At 53.0% G+C, this 15,653-nt stretch overlaps 1 protein-coding gene and 1 pseudogene across 2 annotated transcripts; both read left to right on the top strand.

The window, feature by feature from the left end:
* The first annotated feature begins 1,765 nt into the window (after positions 1-1,765).
* Positions 1,766-2,703, top strand: LOC309603204 (olfactory receptor 14A16-like; annotated as a pseudogene). Its single transcript has one exon. The product of its transcript is annotated as an olfactory receptor 14A16-like (transcript).
* Positions 2,704-13,541: 10,838 nt separating this feature from the next.
* LOC309603205 (olfactory receptor 14C36-like) lies at positions 13,542-14,507 on the top strand (the record flags this gene model as incomplete). The annotated part of the gene is made up of 1 exon (XM_082338107.1): positions 13,542-14,507. One exon carries the CDS (start codon positions 13,542-13,544, stop codon positions 14,505-14,507), a length of 966 nt encoding a protein of 321 aa, XP_082194233.1.
* Between the last annotated feature and the right edge of the window lie 1,146 nt (positions 14,508-15,653).

Consider the following 15,653-nt stretch of genomic DNA (forward strand, 5'->3'; position numbering starts at 1 on the left):
TGAGGGAACTTTTCAAGGTGGAGTTCCTGTAAGGGCAGGTGTCTGTCTTTTGAGGTTTCTCCTCTTGGTTGGCTGGGTGGGCTACACATAGAACCAGCATCACCTTTCCAGTCTCACTGGGGTTTGTGGGACCTGCTCTTTAGCCCCTGCACACACGGAGAGGCTGCAGGGCAGAGCTGGGCACAGAGGGGCTGAGATGGGGTCTGTGAGCACTGGCAGGGAAGAGACGTGGGGCCAGAGCAAGAGCTCGTGGCAGGGACAGCTGCAGGCAGTAGAGATGGGCAGGAAAGGAAGGACCTGCTAAGGGAAGCCCTGTTGCAGGGGAGATCTGGGCACCTCCCGGCCACTCCTGCAGTGCAGATGCCTTCCCTGAGCAACCCCTTCATCTCTCCTCTCCCACCCAGCACAGCCCTCGGCCCTCACAGCCATGGGGTCTGGGGTGGGAGTCACCTCTCTGTCCAGCAGAGCAGCAGAAGAGGCGAAGGGCATCCCTCGTGCCATGTCCCCTTTTCCCACTCACCAGCAATCAGGCTGAGGGCACCTGTCCTGCATTATCACCGTCTGGGAGGTGGCGTGCACAGCTGGGTAAGGGTAACGCTGTCCTGAGGGTCCGCCTGCCTCCCCCCTTGCCTCTTTCAGCCAGACCCTCACTGTATTTTTCCTCATTTCTCCACCTGCCCATTTTAAAGTCATCTTTTTAGTGCTGTCAGACTCCCGGGGGACGGGAATTTCAGCTGCAGAGTCACACACTGATCTTGTTCATCCATTCATGCAGGCACGTCGATGGGAACAAGCATCCCAGCTTTCCTCTAATCTGTGGGGCTGTGGGCAAGGCAGCCTGTGGGGCTGGGGAAGGAGTCACTTTTCTCTTCATGAGATGCCAACATTAAGACAATTGGCTATCATCTCCTTAGGGTGTCCTTCCAAGCTGTCAGCTGCCTTCCAGCATGCAAACCTGTCCCATAGCACCTTTGTGTTCTCTGGAAGCCCCATGGAGAAATGCAGAGACTCTGTGGCTGAGGAAATGCTGTTGGGTTGGTGAAAGGAGCCCTGAGTGTCCTGGGCTAGAAGTGGGGTGCTGAGACCGTGAGAAAGGCTGACATATTTAGTAGTCTGCACTGGATCCCTCTGCTCTCAGCAGTGTCTGGCTGCGTAACATAAGAGTGTGCTTGCCCTCCATCTCAGGAAGGTGCAAGCCCAAGGCAGCTGGGGACGAGACAGAGGGAGTGACCAGATGCCCTCACTGCACTGAGCCACAGGCAATCGTCTTGCCTCGCGGGGCTCACTCTGTTCTCCATGAGAGCAGCAGAAATGCAGAGGGTTTCTGACATCCCAGGACAATCCCTGGAGAGATGGGGGCAACGGTAAGAAACCCCAAGCCTCTCAAACTGCCTTCTGCTATGCCAGTTCCTTGGCACTGGCAGTGCAGATGCTGACAGGCCATTCTGTGTTAGGTGTGGTTTCATCTGGCAAAGTTGGACACCTGCACTTGCCCCTGCCCCCACCATTCCCATGACCCCACTGCTGCAGAGCAGGGCTGACTCCTCAGCAACCAGCGGGCAGGGGCCCTGCTCCTCATGGCACATTCTGCCAGCACCAACCAGAGCTCCAGCCACGGAGCTGAGGAAGGTCTCCTGGAAAATGAAAAGGGGGTGTGTGCTGCATGAGCAGAGTCTATGGGAAATGGCTTTGATTTTGCTCAGAGAAGTCTCTGCTAACTTACTGTATTTTCCTCCTTGAACAGTCCACATGCCAAAGTGAAAAAATGTCCAATGGCAGCTCCATCACCCAGTTCCTCCTCCTGGCATTCACAGACATGCGAGAGCTGCAGCTCCTGACCTTCTGGCTCTTCCTGGCCATCTACCTGGCTGCCCTCCTGGGCAATGGCCTCATCATCACCGCCATAGCCTGTGACCGCCGTCTCCACACCCCCATGTACTTCTTCCTCCTCAACCTCTCCCTCCTCGACCTGGGCTCCATCTCCAACACTCTCCCAAAATCCATGGCCAATTCCCTGTGGGACACCAGGGCCATTTCCTACCAAGGGTGTGCTGCACAGATCTTTATGCTCGCCTTCTTGATCTCAGCAGAGTTTTCTCTCCTCACTGTCATGGCCTGCGACCGCTACATTGCCGTCTGCAAACCCCTGCACTACGGGACCCTGCTGGGCAGCAGAGCTTGTGTCCACATGGCAGCAGCTACCTGGGGCACTGGGTTTCTCAGTGCTGTGCTGCACACTGCCAATATATATATTCCCTACCCCTCTGCCAAGGCAATGTCCTGGACCAGTTCTTCTGTGAAATCCCCCACATCCTCAAGCTCTCCTGCTCAGATGCCTACCTCAGGGAAGTGGGGCTTCTTGTGGTTAGTGCCTTTTTATTCTTTGGGTGTTTTGTTTTCCTTGTGGTGTCCTATGTGCAGATCTTCAGTGCCGTGCTGAGGATCCCCTCTGAGCAGGGTTGGCACAAAGCCTTTTCCATGTGCCTGCCTCACCTGGCTGTGGTCTCCTTGTTTGTCAGCACTGGTATATTTGCCTACCTGAAGCCCCCCTCCATCTCCTCTCCATCCCTGGACCTGGTGGTGGCAGTGTTGTACTCAGTGATGCCTCCAGCAGTGAACCCCCTCATCTACAGCATGAGGAACAAGGAGCTCAAGGATACCCTATGGAAACTGGCCCAATGGACGCTGTTTCACAAGCAATAACGTGCCTTCCCTTCTTTGCACATTTCCCAGAGTTTATCTTAGGCCGCATGTCTGCTTTTTTATCTTATTATACTCCTGCTTATAGAGAATTTTCTGGGCTTATACTACTTGTCTTGAGGCTTGCTCTTATTGTGTCTGGCCCTTGTACCACACGGTATCACATGTGGCCTGTCAGATAGCAGCTCTTCAGTACAAAGGAATCTCCTCGGTCCAGTACATGAAGGCTGGGCTCTTCCTCCAAAGCTGCTGCCAAGAAAATGTCCAAGGAATTGGTGTTTTAAAGAGTCTGATCTCCTCTTGTTCTCAGTGTTTTGGGAGTTTAACTCATGGTACTATTGGGTTACACTGAGCCAAGCGCTCTGGATTTATAAGCTCTCTTTTTGGTGTCCAATGGGAGAGGAGATGGCCCATGAGCTCCCTTTCTCTCCTCAGGTTTCTTCATGTATGACAGGAGTGATGGCATATACCAGACTCCCTGGAAATGAATTTGGAGGGGTGAGGAGAGGAGAGGATGGGGACTCACCACATGCCCTGGGGCTGGAATGAATGGAGGCTCAGAAGATGAAACACACTCAATGCTGAAGTCCTCCAAAATTAAAGCAGTAAATCAATGTATCCACGGACAAGGACTCTGCAGTGCCATGGGAGTCAGTGAGGACTCAGAGTCCAGAGGGAGGGGAGCCTGGAGAGATGCAGGAGCTGCCTGAGGAGGCCCAGGGCCAGGACTGCCATGCTGTTCTGAGGAGTGCGGCTGGTGGAAGCAGAGGAGGGGATAAATGCAGTCAGGTATGGGCATCACCTACAATATGAATTCAGGAGAGCCAGAGAGTTCCTCGCCTGTTTCCTCATGGCCTTTGGGGCCAGCACCAGCCTTGGGGTTGATTGGGAGCCTGAGCCCCCCTCTCTGCCCCTCAGGAGCTGCTGTGCCCTTCAGAGGGGCTGGGGCTGTGGGGTGAGTGCCCAGAGCTCTGCAGCACCCTGTGGTGGATGCTACTGTGGGGTCAGCCCAGACTGGGCTGGGCTGGGGAGAGGGCAGGGGTGTTGGGGAGAGCTGGGGAGGGGCTGGGCTGGGCTGGGAAGCACCCGGGAGAGGAAAGCCCCAGTGTAGAGCTAAGCCGTGTGAGTGTGCAGGGTGGGGGCACCCAGCAGGGTGCTGACAGTGCAGAGTCAGGCATCATGGTGAAGGAAGCAAGGCACCGAAGGTGCAGAAGAGAGCGGCCAGGTCTGTGCCATGTTCCCTGGACATCCTGGGGAAGCTGCCCTGGGAAAACTGTCCCAGATCAGTCCCACACACCAGCCATTTCCATCTCTTTTGGGACATCCCAGCCCAGAGAAGGGAATTTTGCTTCATGGTCAGCTCTGTCCTCCTCCGGGGCTCCGTGATGCCCAACTCCACCATCAGTATTAAGAAAAAGGGAACCAGTTACCTACTGACACTTATTACATACAAGTCCCACAGCTGCTCTCTCAGCCAAGCCACTTCTCAGACAGATACAGCTTGAACAGGTGCTCATGGTATTGTCTCAACAAATACTGAATATCTCCATTGACTGAGATCCCTCAACTGGAGTGGGTCCTTCCTCCAGTGTTTGACTTGGAGGGATTTCTCAAAAACTCAGCACTCTCAGCTTCTCCTTGTCCAGAATGTGCTCCAGGCCCCAGCCACCCTTCTGGCCTCTGCAGGACTCGCTTCAGGCTGTCAGGGTCTTTCTTGTGCTGGGAAGCCCCATGCTGGATGCAGCAGTCCTGATGTGGTGGTCCTGTAGAGGGTTAGCCTGGCCAGCAGCCAGGCACCCACCCAGCTGCTCACTCACTCCACTGCCTCAACAAGACAAAGGGAGAAAATAAGATGGAATAACTCATGGGACAAGGTAAAGTAAAAGAGATCAGTTACCGAATACCATCATGGGTAAAGACCCGTTGACTTGGGGAAGATCAAATGCATTTGTTGCCAATTATAAAAAGATTTGGATTGTGAGAAATAATGACAAAAATATTAAAGACCATTCCCCTCACACTTTCTCCCAGGCTCAAATTACTCCATTGTTCCCAGTTCTTCTACCTACCTCAACACCACGAAGAGCAGGGGGGATGGTGAAGAGGGGGTTAACAGTCACTACAGAACATCTCTGCTGCTCCTTCCTTCTCACAGTTCTCCCATGCTCCTGCTTAGGTCCTCTCCATGGGATCCCACCGTGTTTGTGGTCAAGGCTAGGTGTTGTTCCTTTCTTTCTCTCTTACTTTTCTCCTTCATACTCACAGAATCATGGAAATGTTGAGATTGGAAGGGACCTCTGGAAATCATCTAGTTCAACCCCCGAGCCGAGGCAGGGTCAGCTAGAGCAGGTTGCTGAGCACCTTGTCTAGCTGGGTTGGGAACATCTCCATGGATATAGGCTCCACAACCTCTCTGGGAAACCTATTACAGTGTTGGACCACCCTCACAGTCAAAAAGTGCTTTCTTGGGTTCAGATGGCATTTCATGTGTTTTTAGCTGTGTCCATTGCCCCTTGTCTTGTCTCTGGGAACTACTGAGAAGAGCTTGGCTCCTCGGTCTTCAGGCCCTCCCATCAGGTATTTATACACATTAACAAGATCCCTCTGAGCCTTTTCTTCTCCAGACTGAACAGTCCCACGTCTCTCAGCCTTTCCTCCTATGAAAGATGCTGCAGTCCCTTAAAACAGCCTTGTCACCCTTTGCTGGACTTGCTTTCGTAGGTCAACATCTTTATTGTAGTGAGGAGCCCAGCACTGGACACAGCACTCCAGATGGGGCCTCATCAGTGCTGAGTGGAGGGGAAGGATCACCTCCCTCCATCTGCCAGCAAGGCTTTTCCTAATGCAGCCCAGGAGGCTGTTGGCCTTTGCTGCAAGTGTGTATTGCTGGCTCATGCTCAGCTGCTTCTCCCTTGGGATGCCAAGGTCCTTCTCTGCAGAGCTGCTTTCTGTCCAGTCAGCCCTCAGCATGATGTCCACAGTGTGGCTGGGTCACAGGCTGCCCTCCCCCAGCGACTTTCTCAGCAGCACCTTGTCCTTCCTGCAGCTCAGCTCCACCTCTGGCACAGGCCCCACGGTGCTGCAGAGTCACCTGGCACAGCAAAGCCCTCTCCTGCCAGGCCTGCACGGCCCAGGCCTCTTGCTCTCTGCCCTTGGGGACTGCAGCTTTTGCTCTCCGTGGGGGAACCTCATCCATCATTATGGCACCACCTGCCACCCACTCCAGCATGCCTCTGCTGGGAAGCCAAGCCTTGCCACACACGGGCTCCCATCTCTGGGGACCAGGTTTCCATGTGACAAGTCTGCCCTTGGCCCTGGTGCCACATCTGAGGTGCTGCAGCCCAAATGGGCACCAAAGCCCACAGGCTGGGGCACAGAGAGCAGGAGCCCTGTGTGCCATCACAGAGCTGTGACATCAGTGGAATAAGAGGTGAGGTGGGGAAGGACAGCTCCCATGGCTTTTGTGCTGGATGGAGATTCAGCGTCTTGAGGAGAGACTGAGAGGGGAGATGAGAAGTGGGGCATGATCCCAATGGATGTGATCAACAAAATAATGGCTATGTCTCCAACAACCAGCAAAAAGGAAACACAAGCTTTCTTGGGCATTGTGGGTTTTTGGAGAATTCATATTCCAAATTACAGTCTCATCATAAGCCCTCCCTATCAAGTGACCCAGAAGAAGAACAACCTCAAATGGGGTCCTGAGCAACGACAAGCCTTTGAACAAATTAAATGGGAGAAAGTTCATGCAGTCGCCCTTGGGTGAGCCCAGGCAGGACAAGATGTAAAAAATGTGCTCTACATCGCAGCCAGGGAGAACCTGGAGCCTCGGGCAGAAAGCACCGGTGGAGACGCGAGGTCGACCCCTGGGCTTTTGGAGTCGGGGATACAGAGGATCTGAGGCCCACCACACTCCAACTGAAAAAGAGATATTGGCAGCATATGAAGGGGTTTGAGCTGCTCCAGAAGTGGTTGGTACTGAAGCACAGTTCCTCCTGGCACCCCGACAGCCAGTGTTGGGCTGGATGTTCAAAGAGAGAGTCCCTTCTAGACATCATGCAACTGATGCTACATGGAGTAAGTGGGTCGCACTGATCACACAACGGGTTCGAATAGGAAACCCCAGTCGCCCAGGAATCTTGGAAGTGATCATGGACTGGCCAGAAGGCAAAGATTTTGGAATATCACCAGAGAAGGAGGTGACGTGTGCTGAAGAGGCCCCACTGTACAATAAACTGCCAGAAAATGAGAAGCAATATGCCCTGTTCACTGATGGATCCTGTCGTCTTGTGGGGAAGCATTGGAGGTGGGAAGCTGCTGTATGGAGTCTTGTACGACAGGTGGCAGAAACTGCTGAAGGAGAAGGTGAATCGAGCCAGTTTGCAGAGGCGAAAGCCATCCAGCTGGCTTTAGATATTGCTGACCAAGAAAAGTGGCCAATGCTCCATCTCTATACTGACTCATGGATGGTGGCAAATGCCCTGTGGGGATGGTTACAGCAATGGAAGCAGAGCAACTGGCAGCACAGAGGCAAACCCATCTGGGCTGCCGCATTGTGGCAAGATATTGCTGCCCGGGTAGAGGACCTGGCTGTAAAAGTACGTCACGTAGATGCTCACGTACCCAAGAGTTGGGCCACTGAAGAACCTCAAAACAACCAGCAGGTGGATCAGGCTGCTAAGATTGAAGTGGCTCAGGTGGGTCTGGACTGGCAACAGAAGGGTGAATTATTTCTAGCTCACTCGGCCCATGACACCTCAGGCCACCAAGGAAGAGATGCAACACATAGATGGGCTTGCGATCGAGGGGTGGACTTGACCATGGACACCGTTGCACTGGTTACCCATGAATGCGAAACATGCGCTGCAATCAAGCGAGCCAAGCAGTTCAAGCCTCTCTGGTTTGGAGGACAATGGCTGAAAGATAAATATGGGGAGGCCTGGCAGATTGATGATATCACACTCCCACAAACCCACCAAGGCACGCATCATGTGCTTACAACGGTGGAAGCGACCACCAGACGGCTGGAAACATGTCCTGTGCCCCATGCCACCGCCCGGAACACTATCCTGGGCCTTGAAAAGCAAATCCTATGGCAACATGGCACCCCAGAAAGAGTTGAGACAGACAATGGGGCTCATTTCTGAAAGAACCTCATAGACCCCTGGGCCAAAGGCATGGCACTGAGTGGGTATATCACATCCCCTATCACGCACCAGCCTCTGAGAAAATCAAATGGTACAATGGACTGTTAAAGACTACACTGAGAGCAACGGGTGATGGGACATTCAGACACTGGGATAGACATTTAGCAAAGGCCACCTGGTTAGTCAACACTAGGGGATCTGCCAATCGAGCTGGCCCTGCCCAATCAAAACTTTTACGTACTGTAGAAGGGAATAAAGTCCATGTGGTGCACATAAAAAATATGCTGGGGCAGACAGTCTGGGTTACTCCCGCCTCAGGCAAAGGCAAACCTATTGGTGGGATTGCTTTTGCTCAAGGACGTGGGTGCACTTGGTGGGTGATGTGGAAGGATGGGGAATTCTGATGTGTACCTCAGGGGGATTTGATTTTGGGTGAAAATAGCCAATGAACTGAATCGTATGATGTTAATTGCTAAATGATAGTGCATGTCATCACTTCTATGGTGGCTATATGCCATATCAATGGTATTACAGTAAGAATCACCCAGATTAATGAAGAATGAACTTTGATGAAACCAAGCGAAGTGCAGCAGTGATGGAACCAGAACTGACTTCAGCATGCAACAATCCAAGACCACACACCTGCTCTCCTGCCCTGAAAGGCTGTTATGACAGATAAAGCCCAAAGTCATGGACTCAAGGAACCCAACGGACATTTTAGAGGCATGGCCCATAGACCAAGGGAATGATCTCTGTGTGTATATATTAAAAGACAGGAAAAGTGGTGGCAAATAATTGAAAGGTATTGGAAAGTATAGGACCTGGGCACGACGTAGATGGTATAGAATAAGGGGTGGATACTGTCCTGGTTTCAGCTGGGACAGAGTTCATTTTCTTCCTAGGAGCTGGCAGAGTGCTGTGTTTTGGATTTAGCCTGAGAATAATGTGACAGCACACTGGTGTTTTAGTTGTTGCTAAGTAGTGTTGGACTCGATGATCCCTGTGGGTCCCTTCCAAGTCAGGACATTCTATGATTCTGTGATTCTAGTGCTTATATTAAGACAAGGACTTTTCAGCTTCCCATACTCTGCCAGCCAGGAGGTGCACAAGTAGCTGGGAGGGAGCACAGCCAGGACAGCTGACCCCAACTGGCCAAAGGGCTATTCCATACCATATGATGTCATGGTCAGGATATAAACTGGAGGGAGTTGGCCAGAGGGCAGTGATCACTGCTCGGAGACTGGCGGGGCATTGGTCGGTGACTGGTAGGCAGTTGCATCACTTGATTTTCCTGGGTTTTGTTCCCCTCTCTCTCTCTTATTGTTTTCCTTTTCATTACAGTTTTTTTTTTTAAATTTAATTTTATTTTTTTTTCCATTATTAAACCATTCTTATCCCAACTCACGAGTTTTCTTACTTTTGCTCTTCAGATTCTCTCCCTCATCCCACCGGCTGGGGGGAGGGTGAGTGAGTGGCTGTGTGGTGCTTGGTTGCCAGCTGGGGTTAAACCACAACAATCCTGCTGTGTTCCTCTTCCATTAAATGCCAGGGACATTGCAGTCTCCAGTGAGACCCAGGCTTCTACATCCAGGGACTTCATTTGGATGCTTAGAAAAGACTAGGCCAACTGTGGGTTTCTCATCTCCCACCACGGTGTCACCTTTACTGGCCCCTCCTCTGGCCCTCGCTCACAAGGGCTCACCCAACTTGTCACTTGCCCCACAGAGGAGCTCCATACATGCAGTTAATTTCTTCACTTTGAGGGAGCCCCACTCCTGATCCTTCCAGCCTGTCTCTCCTGAAAAGCCTGTACCCATCCATTGCAGCACCCCAAGCCGTGTGACTTGTCCCGTCATGCCTTGGCAGTTACTCCATGCATGTCAAAAAGCACAGGCTCCAGCTCATCCTGGCTGTGCCCCTGGCTGAGGGCATGAGTGCACATTTGGGCTGTAGCTCCCCAGCTGTGGCTCCAGGCAAGACTCTGACTTGTCTTACGGAAACCTGGTACCCAGCGTCCGAGAAGCCCTGTTTGCAAAGGCTTTGCTTCAGAGCAGAGACGTTCCAGAGTGGACATCAGATGGAAACATAAAGCTGCAATTGGATGCCACAATAATGAGCAAACCCTGCTGTCCCCAAGGCCAGAGGAAAATGGGGCTGGGAAGTGCAGCCCTGGAAAGAAAGAGGTTTATTTCAGTGGTGTCTCTGCTGCCTCTTAGGGCCTTTGGTGGACGTGAAGGTGATCTCCGTCAATGACAAGGTGCTGCTGTCAGGCCAGTGTGAAAACTGTTGGTCCGTTCCTTGATTGTATCATCAAGGGGGTGAGTAAAGGCTGGTGGAGAGATAAAACAGCAGTCTGAGAACATAGGCACACAAGTGGAGACCCCAGTGTGATGTGCCTTGTGCTCCTGGCCTGCCTTACATCTACTGGGTAGAGAAGGGACGGACCTTGCCACACTGCAGTGGTGGCAAAGAGTTTCTTGCACAAAGGCACCGAACCTGTCTGCAATGCTGTCTGGGGTGTCCGACACACACTCGTTCTGAATGGGGATGGCTTTCCCGTGCTGTACCTGCCAGCCACATGTAGGTACGGGTGAGAGCCTTGGCATCTCACAGAACACTACAGACATCTATTTGGACATGAAATCGAGTAACAGTCTGGAATTTGATTAAGCAATGTGGGGATTAAAAGCCATCATTACAGGCAATGGAGATCTAGTCAACCCAGCTGATGGAAAAGACAGAGCAAAGCTTAGTTCTCCCTGGGCTACATGACATCATTTGGTCAGATGGCAGCATAGGCTGCCAAGAAAGTAGTAAACAGGGACAAGAGCAGTTGCCTTGCACGTGCCTTGGACAACCCCTGGCACCTCAGATGTCAGCAGGTATTTCATGTGAACAGCCAAGTCCCGACCTACATCTTCACCAGTGACCACAGGAGCTGAGACAAGGAGCTCACATGCAGGTGCCTATTTAATGCCCACCTGAACTGAAGCAAGAGGAATCCCACCTCCTGTGGGATTGTGGCAGGCATGGGAGGGAGCTGAGTCCCCTTCCAGTGCTTAGCAATAGAAACACAGGATGAGATGCCTCCACTGAGTCTCAGCCTCCAGCTGAATCCCGTCCCTCATCAGGATTAAAGAAGATCCCTGCCTGTCATTGTCTGGGTGTCCTACTTAATGGTAAGACAAAGGGGCGATTTTTAGACCTAAGCCCATCTCTGATAGGAGAAAGGACACTGCTGGAAAGAAATCTCTCTCCCCAGCTGAGGGAGGGAACATGAGTGATTCCTTCAGCCTGTTTCACAGCAGGAGCCCCAGGGACACCTGGAGGGAGCCCAGAGGGGGCAGAGAAAGTGCTGCCTTGGGCTGGGCCTCTGTTGGTCAGGTGGGCCGGGCTTCTGGGACACAGGGAGCTCCTGGCAAGTGGGCATCCCTGCAGAGAGACAGCTCTGCCCAGGAGCAGCTCCTCTGCAAAGCACAGCAGGGCTGAGGGCACTGCCTGCAGGCACCGAGGGGAGAGGAGTGAGGCAGAGAGAGGTTAAAGGCAGTGTGGGGTGGAAGGAGAGAGCTGAGCTTGTTCGGAGAGAAATCTTCACAGCATTTGACACAGTAAGTCTCTGGCAGCAGCGAGATTCAGATGAGTATCCTGGAGGGGTCTTCCAGAGCTGGCACATCCCATGACTGAGAGGACCTATCAGGATGTCTTTCTTGGCTTCTCTGGGGTGGAGAAGGAGGACATGCTCCAGAGCAGGGCTTCCCTGCCGCACCATCTGAAGGAAAGGTCATGATGGCTGCCTTCTCCTGGGGATGGCTGCAAGGGCGTGAAGCCGGGTGTGCAGCCAGGGGTGCCCAGGGCCGTCCTTCAGAGCAGGGTCCCTGCACCCCAGGGCGCTGTGTGCCAGGGCAACAGACGCTGCCGCCTGCCAGGGTCAGCACTCAGCCTGCCTGGGGAGCTGCCCACAACGCTGCAGGGAGAAGCTGTGTGTGCAAGCAGTGACCCTGGCAGGGTAAGACCGGGTCCCTCTGTTGAGAGGGTGCTGCATGGGTCAGGGCTGCCTACAGCTCCAGATTACCCCCAGGGAATTTCCAAGGGGACTTTTCAAGAGGAAGGTCAAGATGAGGATTACCTAAAAGGGAAGGAATCTCTGCTTTCTCTTTGCCACTCTTGGTTGGCTGGGTGGGCAGTGGGAGATGGGAATGTATTTCTCTGCTCTGGAGAAGGCACTGAGACCCTGCTTCTCACTGGGACTTGTCTGAGCTTCTCCTGAGCCCCTGCACATACAGAGATGCCCCTGGGCAGTGCCCTGCTGCCGGGAGATGTCTGCAGGGCAGAGCTGAGCACAGAGCGGGTGGGATGGGCTCTGTGAGCACTGGCAGGGAGGAGACTTGGGGACAGAGAAACAGCTCCTGGCAGGGACAGCTCCAGGCAGCAGAGACATGGGCAGGGAGGGAGAGGGAGCTGCTCCCATGAACACCATGGCAGTGGGGATTCAGGCACCTCCCTGCCATCCCCTGCAGCACAGACACCTTCAGGGAGCACCCTCCTGCTCTCCTCTCCCACCCAGCACAGCCTTTGGCCCCAGGGTCATGGGGTTTCAGGCTGTCTTCTTCTTGGCAGCCCAACCCACAGTGAGGAGAAACCCCTGAGTGCCTGTCTGTGTGTCCCTGTCCTTCCTCCCATGGCCGGAGCATTGGGACATTTCTCTGTGTTTCCCCTCCTGTCCTTGCTGCCTTTGTCCCCACCTTACCTGGGGGCTCCGGGCACTGCAGTGTGTGGGGCTGGCAATGAGCTGACCCTCACCTAAGGACTCCCTGTCTTCAGGACTTTTGACTTTTTCCCTGGGGGTCCTGCTGGGATGCAGGCTGTCCTCCAGAAGGGCACAGCTCTCCCATGGGCTCTCTGTGTCCCCTGGAGAAGACAACTCAGTGCTAAGGCCATGGCAATGTGGCTCATCGTCTGTGTGGGCAGCTGCAATGAGCCCTGTGTGTCCATGGCTGGGAGGGGAGAGCTGAGATCCTGCTCACGTACGATGAGATGGTGGGGAGGGGTTTGGAGATCTGCACTTGGGAACTGGATTCCTCTGCTCTCAGAAGTTTCCAGTTTCTTCTCAGGTGAACATCTGGGTGTGATCCTCCTCCAGCTCAAAGAGCTGCAAGGAAAAGGCAGCTGAGACCAGGGCTGATGGACAGACCAGCTCTCCACACCCTGCACTAAGGGACAGTCCCTTTGCCTGTCAGCACCCACACCATTTCACTTGGAGTACAGCAGAAGTGCCAAGGATTTCTGCTTTACAAGCACTTCTCAGTTGTGCTGTGGCAACTAGAACAAGATAAACAAAACAAAATCCCTTTGGCTCTGCTCTGCAGTTGGGTGAAATGGGAGCAACAATGCTGAAAAGCTCATTGATATCAAAAGTGGATTTAATCTGAGATCACCCCATGTTGCTATTACCTATTGCTGTAGGACAGGGCTGACCCCTCCAGAGCGCACAGCAGAGCTCCCTGCTCCACACGGCACCCTCAGCCAGCACCAACCAGAGCTCATGAAAGGGACCTGCCAAAGGTCTCCCTGAAAGGTGCAAGGCAGTCTGGGGTGTTTCCATGAGAACTGGAATAGGCTTTGCTCAGAGAACTCTACCCTAACTTCTCACTGCCTTTACCTCCTTGGGCAGGTCCCCATGCACAGAGGCAGCAAATGTCCAACAGCAGCTCCATCATCGAGTTCCTTCTCCTGGCATTTGCGGACACGCGGGAACTGCAGCTCTTGCACTTCTGCCTCTTCCTGGGCACCTACCTGGCTGCCCTCCTGGGCAACGGCCTCATCATCACCGCCATAGCCTGTGACCACCACCTCCACACCCCCATGTACTTCTTCCTCCTCAACCTCTCCCTCCTTGACCTGGCCTCCGTCTCCACGACTCTCCCCAAGTCCATGGCCAATTCCCTGTGGGACACCAGGTCTATTTCCTATGCAGGATGTGCTGCCAAGCTCTTTCTATTTGTCTTTTTCATTTCAGCAGAGTATTTTCTTCTTACTGTCATGGCCTATGACCGTTACGTGGCCATCTGCAAACCCCTGCACTACGGGACCCTCCTGGGCAGCAGAGCTTGTGTCCACATGGCAGCAGCTGCCTGGGGCAGTGGTTTCTTCTATGCTCTTCTGCACACAGCCAATACATTTTCCCTACCCCTCTGCCAAGGCAATGTCCTGGACCAGTTCTTCTGTGAACTTCCCCAGATCCTCAAGCTCTCCTGCTCAGATGCCTACCTCAGGGAATTTAAGCTTCTTATGTTTAGTACTTTTGTCTTTTTGGGGTGTTTTGTTTTCATTGTGGTGTCTTATGTGCAGATCTTCAGGGCCGTGCTGAGGATCCCCTCTGAGCAGGGATGGCACAAAGCCTTTTCCACCTGTCTCCCTCACCTGGCCGTGGTCTCTCTGTTTCTGAGCACCGCCACATTTGCCTACCTGAAGCCCCCCTCCATCTCCTCCCCATCCCTGAATCGAGTGGTTGCTGCTCTGTACTCGGTGGTGCCTCCAGCAGTGAACCCCCTCATCTACAGCCTGAGGAACCAGGAGCTCAAGGAAGCAATGTGGAAACTGATGACTGGATGTTCTCCAGGAGCTATAGAGTGTCCATCTTCTTCAACATATGATTCATAATGTAACTCATAACAGGCCCAGCCTTTCTTGATTAATTTTTGTTGTTATCATTGTTGTTGGGTAAGTTTTTTCTTTTCTTGCTTTTTTAACTTGTGATAATGTTGTCCACAAAGAAATGTGGACACCCCACTTCTACTTCTTTCTCTTCCTCACTAGTCTGACCCACTGACTGTGTCAATAAGGAGCTATACTCCTTCTCTAATGAAACAAAATAAATGTACTTGCATTGACTTGTCTGTCTGAGACCCAAGCAACTAAAACTGAACCAAATATTCTTCCTCATAGGTGGAGAAAGGGCAATGGGGCCATCATGCACTCCCCCATATCTACGGAATGGGGAACATTCCCAGCCCATAGGCAAATCTCTTCCCTCTCTCTCATGACCTGCATAGTGTTTGTGCTTGAGAAAACCCTCATCATCATGCATGTGGCGGCAAACCAGCATCCGCACACCCCCATGGGCTTCTTCTTGGGCCATCTGTCTTCCCTGGAGATCTTCCACAGACCCACCACCCTGCCCCAGCTGATGGCCAGCTGCGTGACTGGGGACAGCACCATCTCTGCTCATCACGGTGCTAGTATTGTTTCCTGCACCTTTTGCATGCACTGAGTGTTTAGTACTGGTGACCACACCCTACGATCAGTACTGGGCTGTGTGCCACCCCCTGCTCTCTACAAGACTCATGAACCGGCAGGTCGGTCTCCAGAGGGCAGCTGCCCCTTCGCTAGGGGCATTTCTGTCATCTACAGTCATAATGTCAGTCGTGTCCCAGATACAGTTGTGTGGTCCCAGGGGAGCAGACCACTTCTTCTGTGATTTCACCCCATTGCTGGAGCTCTCACGCAGTGACACTGTGACACTCGTGCTCTTTGCTCTCATAACCTGCTTTTTAGACCCCATCCTTCCCTTCCTGTTCACATGGTCGTCCTGTGTGCATCAGAGATGCCTCCCTGGGGCAGCTCTCCCATCCAGCGTGGGCAGGCAGAAAGCCTTCTCCACCTGCTCCTCTCACCTCACTGGTGCCACTGTTTTCTATGACACCCTCATCCTTGGGGGTGTGATGCCCAGAACAGCCCTCCTGAGACAGTTTGACAAAGCCCTTTTTCTCCACCATCCTCACATCCCTCTTCAATCCCTTCATCTAA

The sequence above is a fragment of the Platalea leucorodia genome, assembly GCF_965183815.1.
Source record: "Platalea leucorodia genome assembly, contig: HAP1_HAP1_SCAFFOLD_24, whole genome shotgun sequence".
Taxonomy (NCBI): domain Eukaryota; kingdom Metazoa; phylum Chordata; class Aves; order Pelecaniformes; family Threskiornithidae; genus Platalea; species Platalea leucorodia.